Source organism: Sapajus apella, unplaced genomic scaffold, assembly GCF_009761245.1.
Source record: "Sapajus apella isolate SASKATOON/1434 unplaced genomic scaffold, GSC_monkey_1.0 scaffold12, whole genome shotgun sequence".
Classification (NCBI taxonomy): Eukaryota; Metazoa; Chordata; class Mammalia; order Primates; family Cebidae; genus Sapajus; species Sapajus apella.
In genome coordinates this window covers 25,464,725-25,480,864 of record NW_022436952.1, presented here as the reverse complement: position 1 = coordinate 25,480,864, position 16,140 = coordinate 25,464,725, and the positions used below count along the sequence as shown (strand labels likewise).

Here is a 16,140-nt window from a genome sequence, read left to right as displayed (position 1 = left end):
ACAAGAGAAAACTTCGCCTCAAAAAAAAAAAAAAAAAAAAAAAAAAAGAAAGGCTAGGCGTGATGGCTCATGCCTGTAATCCCAGCACTTTGGGAGGCTGAGGCGGGCGGATCACCTGAGGTTATGAGTTTGAGACCAGCCTGGCCAACATGGTGAAACCCCTTCTCTACTAAAAATATGAAAATTGGCTGGGTGTGGTGGGCACATGCCTGTAATCCCAGCTACTTTGGAGGCTGGGGTTTCACCGTGTTGGCCAGACTGGTCTCAACTCCTGACCTCAAATGATCCACCTGCCTCTGCCTCCCAATTACTTACCAAATCCCATCAGGTCCACCTTATCTTCCTAATCCATTCATATCTGTCTGTTCCACCACCACTACTTTAATTCAAGGTCCTATTATTTTGGGCCTTATGCTGCTGAAACAGTCTCCTGCCTCCTTTTGCTCATTAAACCCATGTTTACCGACTGCTGATTCCGTACCAGGTGTTGGGGAAGCAGTGGTGAGAGCAAGGCAGATGAGATTCCTTCCTTCTCCCATAGGTATGATGGAAGCAGGGTGAGGAGCACCGAGGTGGAGCAGGGGTGCCTTGTTCAGCTGGAGGGGTTAGGGAAGCATTCTCAGAGGAAGAAGCATCAAAGAGACCTGAAGGATGATTAGGATTCAGCCAGGAGGAGTCGTTAAGGGAGATAAAGGAAGAATATTCCAGACTTGGAGCCTAGGACATGTGAAAGCCAGTAGGTTGAAAGTGTGGCGAGTTGGCACCTTATGGGACCTGAGAGTCAAAATGGCGGGACTCAGAGATTTTAAGGGAATGAGCAGATAGAGATGAACTTTGAGAGGTGGGTTGGGGGAAGCAGCATGGTAATGGAAGGCTAGGAGGAGGAACTGGCAAGATTTGGTACTGGGTTGGACCAGGCGTGGAAAGAAAGTGAAGATGGTAGCAGTCAAGGCTGGTACTCGGATTTCAGGATTGAGCACTGGATGTGGAGTCCAGGAGGAACAGCAGGTTTGATGGTGGCAGATGCTGGGCCCATTATGGACAAATTGAGTTTGAGGATCCTGTGGGATGGTCAAGTGGCACCGTCCACCAGGCAGTTGGATATATGGGTTCAGAGTAGAGAGGGGACACTGAAGTCATGGCTGGTTGACATCAGCCTGAGGGCCAGCAGATAACTGATGAAGGATGGATGTCCAGACTAGTTTAAATATCTCTCACAAATCAGTAAGAAAAAGGCAACGACTGGCCAGGTGTGGTGGCTCATGACTGTAATTCCCACTTTGGGAGGTGGAGGTGGGCAATCACTTGAGGCCAGGAGTTCGAGACCAGCCTGGCCAACATAGTGAAACCCTGTCTCTACTAAAAAATATAAAGATTAGTCGGGCTTGGTGACAACTACCTGTAGTCCCAGCTACTTGGGAGGCTGAGGCATGAGAATTGCTTGAACCCAGGAGGCAGAGGTTGCAGTGAGCCGAGATCGTGCCACTACATTCCAGCTTGGGGAACAGAGAAAAACATTGTCTCAAAAAAACAAAACAAAACAACAAAAACCCCCAAAACCAAAACAAAACAGCCTAGTAGAAAAATGGGCAAAATTTGGCCTGGTGTGGTGGCTCATTCCTGTAATCTCAGCACTTTGGGAAGCCGAGGCAGGCAGATCACTTGAGGCCAGGAGTTCGAGACCAGCTTGGCCAACATGGCAAAAACCCATCTCTACAAAAATCCAAAAATTAGCCAGGCATGGTGGTGGGTGCCTGTAATCCCAGCTACTTGGGGGAGGCTGAGGCACAAGAATTGCTTGAGCCTGGGAGGCGGAGGTTGCAGTGAGCTGAGATTGCATCATTGCACACTTCAGCCTGGGGGATAGAGCAAGACTCCATCTCAAAAAAAAGAAAATGAGCAAAATTTATGAAAAGGTATACCTAAATGGCTAGTAAGCATAGAGGAAATATCTAAACTCTCTTATAGTAATGAAGGAAATAGAAATTTATGCTGTAACGAAACGCCATTTCACCGCCTTCAAATTAAGAAATATGTAAAAGTCTGGCAATACCAAGAGGAAAAAGAACAGTCCTTTTTTTTTTTTTTTTTTTTTTGGAGATAGGATCTTGCTCTGTTGCCCAGCCTGGAGTGCAGTGGTGTGAACATGGTACACTGCAGCCTCAACCTCCTGGGGTCAAGCAATCCTGCTGCCTCAGCCTCTGAACAGCTGGGACTAAAAGCATGCCACCATGCCTAATTTTTTAATTTTTTGTAAAATTGAGGTCTTGCTATATTGCCCAGGCTAGAATAGAGATTCTTTTTTTTTTTTTTCTTAAAGATGGGGTTTCACCGTCATGGCCAGGCTGGTCTTGAACTCCTGACCTCAGGTGATCCACCCACCTCGGCCTCCCAAAGTGCTAGGATTACAGGCATGAGCCACCGCGCCCAGCCTAGAATAGAGATTCTTACATGCTGCTAGTGGGAGAGGACATTGGGATGAGTGCTTTGGGAAAGAAATGGACATTATAGTATCTTACAAAGTTGGCAAAGTGCGTAGCATAGGGACCAGTAATTTCACTCATCAGCAGAAACTGTAGAGAAACCCTTCTACATGTGTACAGAATGTTAAAGCACACTAGCCAAAAAATAGAATGACATCAGTGACTCAACAGAAACAGGGTAAATCAGTTTGAATGTATTCATGAGTGGAGTACTATACAGCAGTGAAAATGTATGAATTACAGCAAAATCTGTTACCATGGTTAAAGCTCACTGTCACAGAAGGATGCATATGATATTGTGTCATTACTATTAGGTATAGGCTGGGCATGGTGACTCATGCTTGTAATCCCAGTGCTTTGAAAGGCTGAGGTGGGTGGATTGCTTGAGGCCAGGAGTTTTAGACCAGCCTGAGCAACACAGACCCCTGTCTCTACAAAAAAATAATTTTAAAAATTAGCCAGGCATGGTGGCATGTGTCCATCTTCCTAGTTTAGTTACTAGGGAGGCTGAGGCTGAGGGATTGCTAGAGCCCAGGAGTTTGAGGTCACAGTGAGATGATTGCGCCATTGCACTCTAGCTTGGGCAACAGAGCAAGACCCCGTCTCTAACAAAAGAAAAAACTAAGTATAAAGACCTGCCATAGAATGTTAGTTACTGTTTTTTTCACATATTTCCCAAGTGAATATATTCTTAGGCCGGGTGCAGTGGCTCACACCTGTAATCCCAGCACTTTGAGAGGCTGTTACAGGTGGATCACTTGAGGCCAGGAGTTCGAGACCAGCCTGGCTAACATGGCAAAACCATGTCTCTACTAAAAATACAAAAAATTAGTTGGTGATAGGGGGATGGAGGCAGCAAACCACCTTGCCATGTGTGTACCTATGCAACAATGCCGCATAATCTGCACATGTACCCCAGAACCTAAAATAAAATATGAAAAAGAAAAAAAAATATTAGTCAGGTGTGGTGGTGAACTCCGGTAATTCCAGCTACTCAAGAGGCTGAGGTGCAAGAATCACTTAAACCCAGGAGGCGAAGGTGGTGCCACTGCACTCCAGCCTGGGTGACAGTGAGATTCTGCCTTAAAAATAAATAAAATACAATATAGTCCTAAAGAAATATATGACAATGATAAATTCAGCATAATGTTTACCTCTGAAGGAGAGTTTCTGTTAGGAAAAGGGTTTAAACATAGTTTTTTCTTCAGCTGGATAGAGGGATACAGGGTTTTTTAAATAGGATACTTTTCATGTTTGAACCGCTTACTTTTTTTTCTTTATTTTTGTAGGGAGGTTACTTTTTTTGTTTTCATTTTTGTATTTTTGAGACAGCTTCTCACTCTGTCACCCAGGCTGGAGTGCAGTGGCACCATCTCGGCTCACTGCAGTCTCTGCCTCCAGGGTTTAAGCGATTCTCATGCCTCAACCTCCCTGGCAGCTGGGACTACAGGCATGTGCCACCATGCCTAGGTAATTTTTTTTTTCTCATGGAGACAGGGTTTCACTATATTACCCAGGCTGGTCTTGAACTCCAGGGCTCCAGTGATCTGCCTGCCTCAGCCTCCCAAAGTACTGGGATTACAGGTGTGAGCCACCGTGCCCCGCCAATGATTTTTTTTTTTTTTTTAAGACAGCGTCTCTCTGTTGCCCTGGCTGGAGTGCAGTGGTGCAATCTCAGCTCACTGCATCCTTCACCTCCTGGGTTCAAGGGATTCTCCTGCCTCAGCCTCCCGGGTATCTGGGATTACAGGGGCCTGCCATCATGCCTGGCTAATTTTTGTACTAATATTTTTTTAGAGGATCAAATGGCACCTAACATGTACTCAGTAAATATTTGAATTACTGGTTAGTTCTTTGTGTCTGGGTTGGGGTATTATTATTCGTTTCTTCCTCTCTAAGTGTTTAAAAAGAAAGAGGCTAGGCATGGTGGCTCACACCTGTAATCCCAGCACTTTTGGAGGCTCAGGTGGGTAGATCACCTGAGGTCAGAAGTTCAAGACCAGCCTGACCAACATGGAGAAACCTTGTCTGTACTAAAAATACAAAATTAGCCTGGTGTGGTTGCACATACCTATAATCTAAGCTACTTGGGAGGCTGAGGCAGGAGAATCTATTGGAACTGGGAGGCAGAGGTTGCTGTGAGCCGAGATCACGCCATTGCACTCTAGCCTGGGCAACAGGAATGAAACTCCGTCTCAAAAACTTTTTAAAAGAAAGTAAAAAGTATGAATCTATATGACTTTTGGTGGCTAAATCTGACATTAAAGTCTGAGCTCGCCCTTGAACATTGAGACAGTCTCTGCTCCGTATATACACCCCATCTCACAACACTGCTAGAGGCACCGTTTCCCTCCGAGTGACTCAGGCATTTGCACGTCTCTGTCTAGGTCCCTGTCCTTCGAATGGTGGAAGGTGACACCATCTATGATTACTGCTGGTATTCTCTGATGTCCTCAGCCCAGCCAGACACCTCCTAGTAAGTAATGTCCTTTGCCTCCCCGTTCGCCACCCCACCACCCAGTTTCAAGCGGGTCCCCTTGGGAGAGTCAATGGCTGCCAGGCGTCTTCAGAAGAGGAAAGCTTGTCATGCTCATCAGAGGGGCTGGTCAGTTGGCTTCCTCCCCTTTTTTCTTTTTTGAGATTGAGTCTCACTCTGTCACCCAGGCTGGAGTGCAGTGGCACAATCCATGCCCAGCTAAGTTTGTTTGTTTGTTTTTGAAATGGAGTCTTGCTCTGTCATCCAGGCTAGAGTGCAGTGGCATGATCTCTACTTACTGCAACTTCTGCCTCCCGAGTTCAAGCAATTCTTCTGCCTCAGCCTCCTGAGTAGCTGGGATTACAGGTGCCTACCACTTTGCCTGGCTAATTTTTATATTTTTAGTAGAGACGGGTTTCACCATGTTGGCCAGGCAGGTCTCGAACTGACCTCAGGTGACCCACCTGCCTCGGCCTTCCAAAGTGCTGGGATTACAGGCATCAGCCACCGCGCCCGGCCATTCCTCCCCTTCCTTTGACAGCACCGGGGTTTCAGTGTCCATGTCTCTCTCAGCGTGGCCAGCAGCAGCCGGGAGAACCCTATTCATATCTGGGACGCATTCACTGGAGAGCTCCGGGCTTCCTTTCGTGCCTACAACCACCTGGTAGGGACCTTCACACTCAGCCCTAGTACTTCTGTTGGCCCAGCTCTCCTTCCTTTAGGGCAGCTGAGGCTTTGCAAGACCTGCTTTCAGCCCTTTCCTTTACCCAGGATGAGCTGACGGCAGCCCATTCGCTCTGCTTCTCCCCGGATGGCTCCCAGCTCTTCTGTGGGTTCAACCGGACTGTGCGTGTTTTTTCCACGGCCCGGCCCGGCCGAGACTGTGAGGTCCGAGCCACATTTGGTAAGCATCTGTGCCTCCACAGGAGGAGGAGAGGGAAGGGTGCTGCCACCTGCATAGGGCCTTGTGTGAGCCAGGGGCCACCTGTGGGGTTTCACGCCGTCGTGTGTACAGCCCTGGGAGGCAGCTGCAGCCCAGTTGGCAGAGGAGAAAGCAGACTCAGAGCACATAGGAACCTCCCCAAGGTCAACCAGCCGGTCAAAGGACAGCTTAATTCCTGAACCCATGCCCTTCAGCTGTGGAGCTTTTGGTCTCTGAAATCTTTCTAGAAAATTTTTCATGAAGCTGATTCTGTTTTCCTGTAGGGCTTCAACTTGCATCTCTCCAAGGAAAACCTGGAATTTGAGAGGGATGAAGTGGGGCGTGGGGCTTGGTGTTTAGGTCATTTGGGAGGACAAATATGGGGAGCATCAGAGGTCTTTATCCTGCTCATGACAAACAGCATGGGGGAGATGCTGAGTGCAAGCATGCTGGTGCTGGGATGGGAGACAGAGCTCTGCTTCGCCTGGTTGGGGCCAGGAGCCATTGCCCCCTTCCCCACTTTGTTCCTTCCATCTCTAGCAAAAAAGCAGGGCCAGAGCGGCATCATCTCCTGCATAGCCTTCAGCCCAGCCCAGCCCCTCTATGCCTGTGGCTCCTACGGCCGCTCCCTGGGTCTGTATGCCTGGGATGATGGCTCCCCTCTTGCCTTGCTGGGAGGGCACCAAGGGGGCATCACTCACCTCTGCTTTCACCCTGATGGCAACCGCTTCTTCTCAGGAGCCCGCAAGGTAGGGGTCATACTGTGAGAGCTCAAAGCAGCTGGGCAGCGGGGCAGGAGTGGGGATGTAGTCTGCAGTGTAGGCGGAGGGGGATGGGGATGGGGAAGAAATCCCAAGCTGAAGGAGTGCCTGGAGACCCTGAGGGAGGCAGGGACATCTAGGGCTTGGGGGGCCACTCCAGGTCCTGTTCTGTGTCTCTAGGATGCTGAGCTCCTGTGTTGGGATCTCCGGCAGCCTGGTTACCCACTGTGGTCCCTGAGTCGAGAGGTGACCACCAATCAGCGCATCTACTTCGATGTGGACCCGTGAGTGGCCGTGGCTCCTTCCCACACAGGGCCCTGATAAGCCTAGGAATGTCAGGGCCCAGCTGTGGGGTCCCAGCCCTGGGTGTCGGGGGTTCCTGCCCCGGGGGCGATGCCTCTGCCAGCAAATCTCTCCTCTCTCTCCCAGGACTGGGCAGTTCCTAGTGAGTGGCAGCACGAGCGGGGCCGTCCAGGTGTGGGACACGGGCAAGCCTGGCAGTGATGGGAAGCCGGAGCCTGTATTGAGTTTTCTGCCTCAAAAGGACTGCACCAATGGCGTGAGGTCCTCACTTCAATTCCAGAGATGTTGGGGATTGGGTTGGGGAGGGAGGTGAATCCCAGAGGGAGCAAGTGTCCTTACTGAAGGTGCTGACAGACCCTCTCATCTCTCCCTCAGCCTGCACCCTAGCCTGCCTCTCCTGGCTACTGCCTCCGGTCAGCGTGTGTTTCCAGAGCCCACAGAGAGTGGGGACGAAGGGGAGCCAGAGCTGGGCCTTCCCCTGCTCTCCATGCGCCATGTCCACCTTGAATGTCGGCTTCAGCTCTGGTGGTGTGGGGGGGGGCCCAGACCCCAGCATCCCTGATGACCACCATGGCGAGAAAGGGCAGGGAGGGATGGAGGGAGGTGACAGTGAGCTTATATAAAAAGGTTTTTTATGATACTAGAGTCTTTGTGTCTGTTTGGGGAGGCACGTGAGTGAGGTGGGAGTGGGCAGGGGGACTGGTGGGCTCCCGTGTCCAGCAGCAGTGGGTATGGCATATTGTTCCTGAAACCAGGGGTTGAGAGGTGGGACTAGGCGGGAGCCAATGGGGTGGCTGAGCTTGGTGTGAAGTCAAGTGGGTGGGGGTGGGGCTTCATGCCATTGACTGGTTGGTTGCTAGGCAACTTGGTAAACTGAAGGGGGAAACCTGTTTGAAATCTCACTCCCAAGGTGGGGGCAGCAGGGGTCAGGGTGAGCCAGGCTGAGCAGGAGCTGGGTCAGACTGTTGGGTGTGACCGTGTGAGACTGTGCAGACAGTGACAGACAGGGCGACCGTCACCTAGACTCCACACTGTTTGCCGTGTTCCAGCAGCACGGGGACCATTACTCAGCTCTGAGGGGAGCAGGAACCTGCCCCTCCCCTCCCCAGGGCTCCCCAGGAGGCAGACAACCCAGTTGCCAGAGTCAAGGACACACACGAAAGAGTAAAGGTGTCAAAAAATATACAGTCGTCACCTTTGGTATTGCCGTTAGATGCAGGGCACGGCAAGGGTCTTATTCATTCAGCAGCTGTCGCTGGGCTTGTTTCTCCATTTGTCTGCTCTGTCTTTGGGGGTGGGGGACGAGTGTGTCATTTGAAGCAGTGACTCCTCCCTCCTCCACCTAACACCTTCCCAAACACTGAGAATGGGGGGTCTTTGAAGAGATACTGCCAGCAGGGGATGTGATTTTGGACCTCACAAAGGGAAGGGACGAAAGGCCTGTGGAGGCTTGAGAGAGGAGAGGAATGTCACCCCTGCCCAGAGGTGCTGAAAGCCAGGGCTCTTACCCCCGAAAAGGCAACTCCTCCCTTCCCCCAGGATAATTGGAAACAGCCCTTCCTGCAGCAGTGCCGGTTTGGGGTTGTAGGTATGCCCCTGCCTCTCCCAGCCCGGCTTCTCCGCCCCGCCCCCTCTTAGGAAAGGCCCAAGTGTATCCCCTAAACTCCTGTCTTCCACTAACCCCCAGGTTACCAGCACATGGTCCATGGAGTGGTGACAAAAGAGACCCCAGGAGTGGTAGTTGAGCAGCCTGGGTTTGGTCTCTAGCTTTATCCTAGACTTCCTGTGTGACCTTGGGCAAGTCATGGGGGTCTCCCTGAGCCTCAGTTTCCTCATCACTGCAATGGGATCGTTAGCTCTGCCCCTCCCACTTCACACAGGTAGTCGTGACAATCAGCTCCGCCGCACTTTGTAAAGTGCCAAGCCTTCAAGGTTATTATTATTCTCTCCAGACCTGCCGGGAGCAGCAGTGTTGTTTTGGGATGGAGGAGGAGGCTGCAGGAGCTCAAGGGGTGGGTTCCTCGGGGTGGAGAGGGCGAGAGCCTTTCTGGATTCGAGAGAGGAAGATTCCAGCAGCTTGGGCGATCGGAGGGCAGGAGGGGAGACGGGCAGAACTCAGCCGGAGCCAGAGGCTCGGAGAGACAAAGGGGGCGTGAGAGCTCGCGCCGGGGGCTAAGGCGGGGCGGCGGGCGGGAGGTGCGCGAGGTGAGGGAGGTGTGGGGGGCGTGGGCCGCGGGATGCTGCCGCCCGCTCCGCCTCGAGCTCCAGCTCCGGTTTTTCCCTCCACCATCCTCTCCCCCTCCCCGCCTCTCCTTTAACTCCCCCCTCCTGGGCTCGGGACTGGTTTCCTCCCTTAGCCCGCTGCCCTCAATCCCGGCGAGGCTGGGGCTCCGGCTCGGCGCCCCCTTCCTCGCTCCGTGGTCCGGCGCCCCATGCCGCCCCCGCCCAGACCCCGGCTCCCCCAGTCCCCCACTTAGGCGGGCTCACAGATCCCGGGGTGCTGGCGCGTGGGCCGGGGGCGCGTAGGGCGCCTGCAGACGGCCCCTGGAAGGGCTCTGGTGGTACTGAGCGCTCTGCTGCGGGGGCGCGGGCACAGCAGGAAGCAGGTCCGCGTGGGCGCTGGGGGCATCAGCCACCGGGGTGGTCCGGGCTGAAGAGCCGGGCAGCCAAGGCAGCCACCCCAAGGGGTGAGCGACTTTGGGGGAGTTGGTGCCCCGCCCCCCAGGCCTTGGCGGGGTCATGGGGCCCCCCCATTCTGGGCCGGGGGGGCGTGCGAATCGGGGCCCTGCTGCTGCTGGGCGTTTTGGGGCTGGTGTCTGGGCTCAGCCTGGAACCTGTCTACTGGAACTCGGCGAATAAGAGGTGAGCGGCCTGGGGCTGGGGAGACCCCAGACCCTAGGGCAGTGGGTAGGGAAGCTTTGGGGACTTTGGGGGCTGGCTTCTGTGGGCAGGGAGGAGGCGGGAGGGAAGGCGCTGGTGATCTGATGTGTGGTGGGTTACTAGACAGGTGATCTTGGGAGCCGGACTCCGGGTCCCACGCATAGCTGGATGCGGGTGGTGCTATGGATGTGTCAGGAGTTTGGAGACCCCAAAGGGGCAAGGAGAAGAAAGTTCATGGGTAGTCAGGAGGGCAGTGAGGTGGGTATTTGGATCTGTGGGAGGCCTGCGTCGGGGGCGGGGGGGGGCTGGGCTTGGAGGGAGCCTGGTTACTGTCAGCTCTCAGGAGAGAGCTGCAGATAAGGTGCTGTGAGTCGCTAAGGGGAAGGCAGGGCAGGGTGCCTCCCTCCCCGCTGGAGGAACTCAGCGTCTAAGATGTGAGGCAAGGGGGTTTCGGTTGGGGGCTCTGGGGACAACTTCCCCAAGGCTCTTTGACAATCTTTGACAGTCTGTCTCCCAACTCTGCCGCACAGCCAGAGGGTTGGTGAACTGTTGACTGAACGATTTCCCAGCCAGAACATATTCCTGCCTTCCTGGCTTGCAGGCGTCTTTCTGGAAGAAGCCTCCAACCCACTGAACCCTCCTTCCTTCCCTTTTGCATCTGGAGTCCTGAGGACTCCATTGCTCCCTCCCCCCATCTTTGATCCAAACTCTTCCATCAGACCCTCTGTTCCGTGGCATGCCTGCTTTGCTCTGAAAAGAGGCCAAGGGGTCAGATGAAACTTCAAGTCATGCTGGGTAGGACAGAACTTTTGGGAGGTCGTCTGGGTCCCTTGCCTACATGCAGATCCCACTTGCCGCTCGGAAAAGAGTTCTGTGTTTTGAAGAATTCCTACTTCCCTGGGGAGACTGTGTGAGGTCATGAGAAGCGGGTGGGCTTTGGAGCTCATCAAATCCTTGGTCTTAATCGTAGCTCTGCCGCTTTAAGCTGTGTGGCCTTGGGCATGTCACTTAACCTTTCTGAGTTTGTATCCTCAATCCTTACAGCTATTACCAGGATTAGCGGTAAGATGTTGAAATTTATTATGTGCTCATTAATGGAGAGTTTGGATTATTGTTCCTCTCTTTAGTTCCCAGCCTCCCTCACGTTTCCCTACCCTGCCATCTCTCCCTCTTTCTCCCGGATCTCTTTGGGTATAATCTCAATGTCTTTTCTGTACTCAGTCACCCACCCGCCAACTCCCAGCTGCAGTTTGAGTATTAGGTGTGTAGCTTGAGAACATAAGCTTATTTTCACAGGGTAGAGAAAAGGGAGTTGGGGTGTCCTGGGGGCTCTTTTGGATGTGGGATGGGAGTGGGACACTTGGGAGTCTGAGAAGATGTCAAGTAGCAGTCCCATGGGATCCAGTCCTGAGACCCTGTCTCAGCTATTAATGCCCAGGAAGGGGTTGTAGGGTTGGCAAGTTGCGGCTGTGCTGGGACAGCGGATGCCTGGGGGCTCTGGCCAAGGAGATGGTGAAGTGTGTTGGTCATGGTTAGAAAAGTCAATTCCTTTCCTTTCCAAAGCAATAGGGCATTTGCCCCAGGAAGTCTAAGACCCAGGGTGAAATTCTGAGCAGGAGAATGACTCAGGCAGCAGGTCTCTAGACCCTGGTTCCCATCGGCCCCATTGATGGTCATGGCCAAACCAGGCATTTGCCCTCTGTCCTATTACCTGGCTAATTTAAGACACTGGTCTGGATCACCCTCCCACACAGCCCCTCCCTGACCCGCCCCCTATGTCCTGAAATCCCTGAAATTCAGTGGTGGCCTGGAGGAGGGGAGGCTTTGCCCCCATGGTTGGCTGCCATGAAATAGTGAAATCACCTGGGAGGGGTGGGCTGTGTGGTTCCAGAGAGGCCAGCTCCTTGGTAACTGGCATCCTGTTGCCATGGCAACAGGGCTGGTGATGGAGCGGGAGATGGCAGTGTGCATGTGGTGAGGGCGGGCTGAAGAGTGCATTTGGGCACACCAAGGGGCAGGAGACCTCTGAGCCTGGCTTCCTGCTGCTTCCAGTGTGAACGCACAGAGTCCTTGGTGCCTGCTCTGTTAAACAGACTTCCACTCAGACAAAGGCGGGCAGGCGTGAGCTGAGGATTGCTGTCCTGGAGGGTTTCGGGGTGAGGGAGGGAAAGCTCTGGGGGCCAGGCCTCTGACATTTCTTCCTTGTCCACCTCACCCTCCTCCCCATAGGTTCCAGGCAGAGGGTGGTTATGTGCTCTACCCTCAGATCGGGGACCGGCTAGACCTGCTCTGCCCCCGGGCCCGGCCTCCTGGCCCCCACTCCTCTCCTAATTATGAGTTCTACAAGCTGTACCTGGTAGGGGGTGCCCAGGGCCGGCGCTGTGAGGCACCCCCTGCTCCAAACCTCCTTCTCACTTGTGATCGGCCAGACCTGGATCTCCGCTTCACCATCAAGTTCCAGGAGTACAGCCCTAACCTCTGGGGTCACGAGTTCCGCTCGCACCACGATTACTACATCATTGGTACTGCTGGGCAGAGAGCACAATTCAGTTGGGGGCTGCTCCTGACACTGAGCAGAGAGGGAGGGGGGGACCACTGGAGCCAAGAGGGAGACCCCAGCTCCCTCAGGCGGTGTTCACACCAGGGTGTGGGGCCAGAACCTGGCTAGACTCTGGAGTGCCAACCTCTCCCTCTGGCTTTTCCCTCCCAGCCACATCCGATGGGACCCGGGAGGGCCTGGAGAGCCTGCAGGGAGGTGTGTGCCTAACCAGAGGCATGAAGGTGCTTCTCCGAGTGGGACAAAGTGAGTAGGGCTGGGGGACACCTCCCGGGATCGGAGGGACATTGGGGCAGGACGATCATGGTCAGGGGCGGTTGTTTCAGTGCCTCTCTTGGCTCTTCCTCATCTCAGGTCCCCAAGGAGGGGCTGCTCCCCGAAAACCTGTGTCTGAAATACCCATGGAAAGAGACCGAGGGGCAGCCCACAGCCTGGAGCCTGGGAAGGAGAATGTGCCAGGTAGGAACCAGGGTTCAGCCCCCCCGCCTTCCCCAGTTTCCTCTGCTCTCAGACCCCAGCTGCCCTGCCGTCACCCTCCCTCTTCAGTTTTGGGGGCGGTGATACAGGAAAGAGGAGAAGAGAGGACGGGAGGGTGGGAGGGGAATGGAAGCCAAATGAGGAAAAGACTCAATTAGAACTAATTAGCCAAGTCAGTGCTTCAATCAGTGCTGTCAGAGAAGTGGGGAGGACTCTGTGGCAGGAAGCTGAAGGGCTGGACACCTGGATTCTGAGCAGGGTTTGGTGGGGGAGGGGAGGTGTGGTCCCCAAGGGGCCTGGGCCCTACAAGGGAAGCCCATGGGGACCCCCAGGGTAGGGTGTCCAGATGCCCAGGTGGCTCCTTCAGTCCCTCCCCCTCTTTCCTCCTTCACCCCTTCCCTGCCAGGTGACCCCACCAGCAATGCAACCTCCCGGGGTGCTGAAGGCCCCCTGCCCCCTCCCAGCATGCCCGCAGTGGCTGGGGCAGCAGGGGGGCTGGCGCTGCTCTTGCTGGGCGTGGCAGGGGCTGGGGGTGCCATGTGTTGGCGGAGACGGCGGGCCAAGCCTTCGGAGAGTCGCCACCCTGGTCCTGGCTCCTTCGGGAGGGGAGGGTCTCTGGGCCTGGGGGGTGGAGGGGGGATGGGACCTCGGGAGGCTGAGCCTGGGGAGCTAGGGATAGCTCTGCGGGGCGGCGGGGCCACCGATCCCCCGTTCTGTCCCCACTATGAGAAGGTGAGCGGTGATTACGGGCATCCTGTGTATATAGTGCAGGATGGGCCCCCCCAGAGCCCTCCAAACATCTACTACAAGGTATGAGGGCTCTCCCCATGTGGCTCTCCTGGATCCAGCCCTTCTTGGGGTGCTCCTCCAGTTTAATTCCTGGTTTGAGGGACACCTCTAACATCTCCTCGGCCCCCTGTGCCCTACAAGCCCCTTCGCTCCTCCCCGCTGCTGTCCTCGTGTCCACTTTCAGGATTCCTTAGGATTCTCACTGTACCACCTCCTGCCCTCCCGTTTGGCCATGGGTGCCCTCCTCTGTCTCAGTGTCCCTGGGTCCTATTCCCTTGGGGAGGGGCCCAGGCTCAGCCTCCTCTCTGACTGTGACCCAGGCATCCTTGTCCCCCCACCCACCCAGAGCTAGGGGTGGGAACGGTCCACCATTTGGTTGGCACCGCTTCTTTCTGCTTCTCACTGGTTTTCTCTTCTCTCTATCACTTATTCTTTCCTTCTCTTCTGTCTCTAGGTCTGTTCTTCCCTAGCATCCTCCTCCCCACATCTCCTTTCACCCTCTTGGCTTCTTATCCTGTGCCTCTCCCATCTCCCGGGCAGGGGCATCAAAGCACTTCTCCCCTTAGCTATCAGCCCCCTTCCGACCTCTCATACCAACCATTCCCCTCAGTCTGCCAAAAATGGGGGCCTTATGGGGAAGGCTCTGGCACTCCACCCCAGCTCAGGGCTTGGCAGCAGGGCTCCCTCCTCTGCCCTGGCCCAGGCCTTTACATACTTACTCCAGCCATTTGGGGTGGTTGGGTCATGACAGCTACCATGAGAAGAAGTGTCCTGTTTTGTCCAGTGGCCAATAGCAAGATATGAACCGGTCGGGACATGTACGGACTTGGTCTGATGCTGAATGGGCCACTTGGGACAGGAAGTGACTTGCTCCAGACAAGAGGTGACCAGGCCTGGACAGAAATGGCCTGGGAAGTAGAAGCAGTGCAGCAGGAACTGGAAGTGCCTTCATCCAGGACAGGAAGTAGCACTTCTGAAATAGGAAGTGGTCTGGCTGGAACTCCAAGTGGCTTAGTCTGGGGGATCGGGGGGGTGGGAGGTGGATGGTTCTTACTCTGTGGAGAAGAAGGGCGGGAAGAACTTCCTGTTGGAGGAGGAAGCTGGAACTTACTGACTGTAAGAGGACAGAGGTGGACCGAGAAGGACTTTCCCAGTATTCAGTGGCACTTCCCAAGATCTCCCTTTCCTTGTGCTCTGTGCTGATTTTAGGACAGCTAAGATGACTGCCATGTGCTGTGGCAGGCCCAATTTGTCTTGTTCTTTCCTTTCCATTATCCCAGTATAATCTCTGTTAATCAACAGGACTACCCCAAGAACCCATGTGTTCTCCCCGAGTAACCCAGATGGGTGTCTTGCTCATTCCATCCTCCATTTCTGACTCCTTTCAGACTCAACACAGTTCCCTTCTTAGTAACCAAAATGGTGGCCTACTGGCTGGTTTAGCTGACAGTGGTACTTAGCAAAGGCCGCTGTTTCCATGGTGACCAGCTGATACCTCTTCCTGCCGTCTAGTGTGCAGCTGGGTGTTGCCTCAGTTTCCTCCCAGCTCAGTTTTATTACATAAAAGCTGCCGTTGGGCACCAAGTTGGCCACCTCAGTCACCAGCCAAGATGGTTGCTTTGTCCACCAGAGGTCAAGTCACTGCTCTGGTGCTGTAGTTCCCAGCTTCTTCCTGATTTTTCTAATCGCTCCTTCTGGGGAACAGGAAGTTGATATTGCCATGGTGATGGGGTCTTCCGTCACCTCACTAGTTTTACTGTAAAAGGGAAATTTGAACAACAAAAACCAAAAAAATAAAAAATAAAAAACTTCAAAAGTTGACAAGAAGGCTGGAGAATGACTGGACTTGAATTGGAGCAAAGATGTGGTTAGGATGGCTTTCTAGCTGACGGTTGGATTGCCAAGGGGAGTGGGTCGGCATAGGGCTAGTTTGGAGTGGTGAGGTGGACAGTGCTTGAGGAGGTAAAAATGGGCTGGGAGAGAAGGCAGAGGAAGGTGTCACCTCCAGGGGAGGGAGAGAGGTACCCAGGCAGGAGTGGGGTTGCCAGTTCGTCCATGGGGACAGTCTGAGTGCCTTGCTAAGCCAAAGCACCGGAGACAGGGCAAGTCACAATTAGGATCAAGTGGTAAAAACATCTTCACATGTTAAAGTCTATTCCCTACCACCCCTTGGGAAGTTTTGCTGTAGGGAACTCGTGGGGAGAAGGGATGAGACTGATCAGAAGGAATTAGGAAGGACTCAGGGACCTAGGCTTCAAGCTGCCTGTCCCCTGGCTCCCTGTATACCCATAACCAAGGTTCTTCTCCCCCAAAAAGCCCAGGTGCCCAGCCCCCTAGACTTAGCCCCATTCTCCAACCACAAAAGCAGCCGTCAGGAGCATCACTGGAGCGAGTCAGCAGGGGTCACAACCTCTGCCCTCCCTGCCCCTCCCCTGACTTTAGGTCCCCTCCCGCTGTCTCCCATCTGCCTGGAGGTCAAGGGGTCCCTCTTC

The 16,140-nt window shown here is 54.0% G+C and overlaps 2 protein-coding genes across 3 annotated transcripts in view; both read left to right on the top strand.

Moving 5' to 3' along the window:
* Positions 1 to 7,585, top strand: part of WRAP53 (WD repeat containing antisense to TP53) — a 15,282-nt gene extending 7,697 nt beyond the window's left edge. The window contains exons 4-10 of one of the 2 annotated variants that reach the window (XM_032280426.1): positions 4,871 to 4,959; positions 5,515 to 5,623; positions 5,731 to 5,863; positions 6,422 to 6,630; positions 6,823 to 6,926; positions 7,072 to 7,206; positions 7,321 to 7,585. In XM_032280426.1, coding sequence (XP_032136317.1) covers positions 4,871 to 4,959; positions 5,515 to 5,623; positions 5,731 to 5,863; positions 6,422 to 6,630; positions 6,823 to 6,926; positions 7,072 to 7,206; positions 7,321 to 7,507 — 966 coding nt within the window. In that variant the 3' untranslated portion in view covers positions 7,508 to 7,585. The remainder of the gene's footprint in view (positions 1 to 4,870; positions 4,960 to 5,514; positions 5,624 to 5,730; positions 5,864 to 6,421; positions 6,631 to 6,822; positions 6,927 to 7,071; positions 7,207 to 7,320) is intronic. The other variant, XM_032280427.1, reaches the window with a different exon arrangement.
* Positions 7,586 to 7,686: 101 nt separating this feature from the next.
* EFNB3 (ephrin B3) lies at positions 7,687 to 15,472 on the top strand. The gene is given in 6 exon segments (XM_032280429.1): positions 7,687 to 9,708; positions 9,710 to 9,807; positions 12,055 to 12,347; positions 12,536 to 12,628; positions 12,737 to 12,841; positions 13,266 to 15,472. Coding segments are annotated over 6 exon segments (1,023 nt in total). The 5' UTR covers positions 7,687 to 9,684; the 3' UTR covers positions 13,676 to 15,472.
* Positions 15,473 to 16,140: the final 668 nt, after the last annotated feature.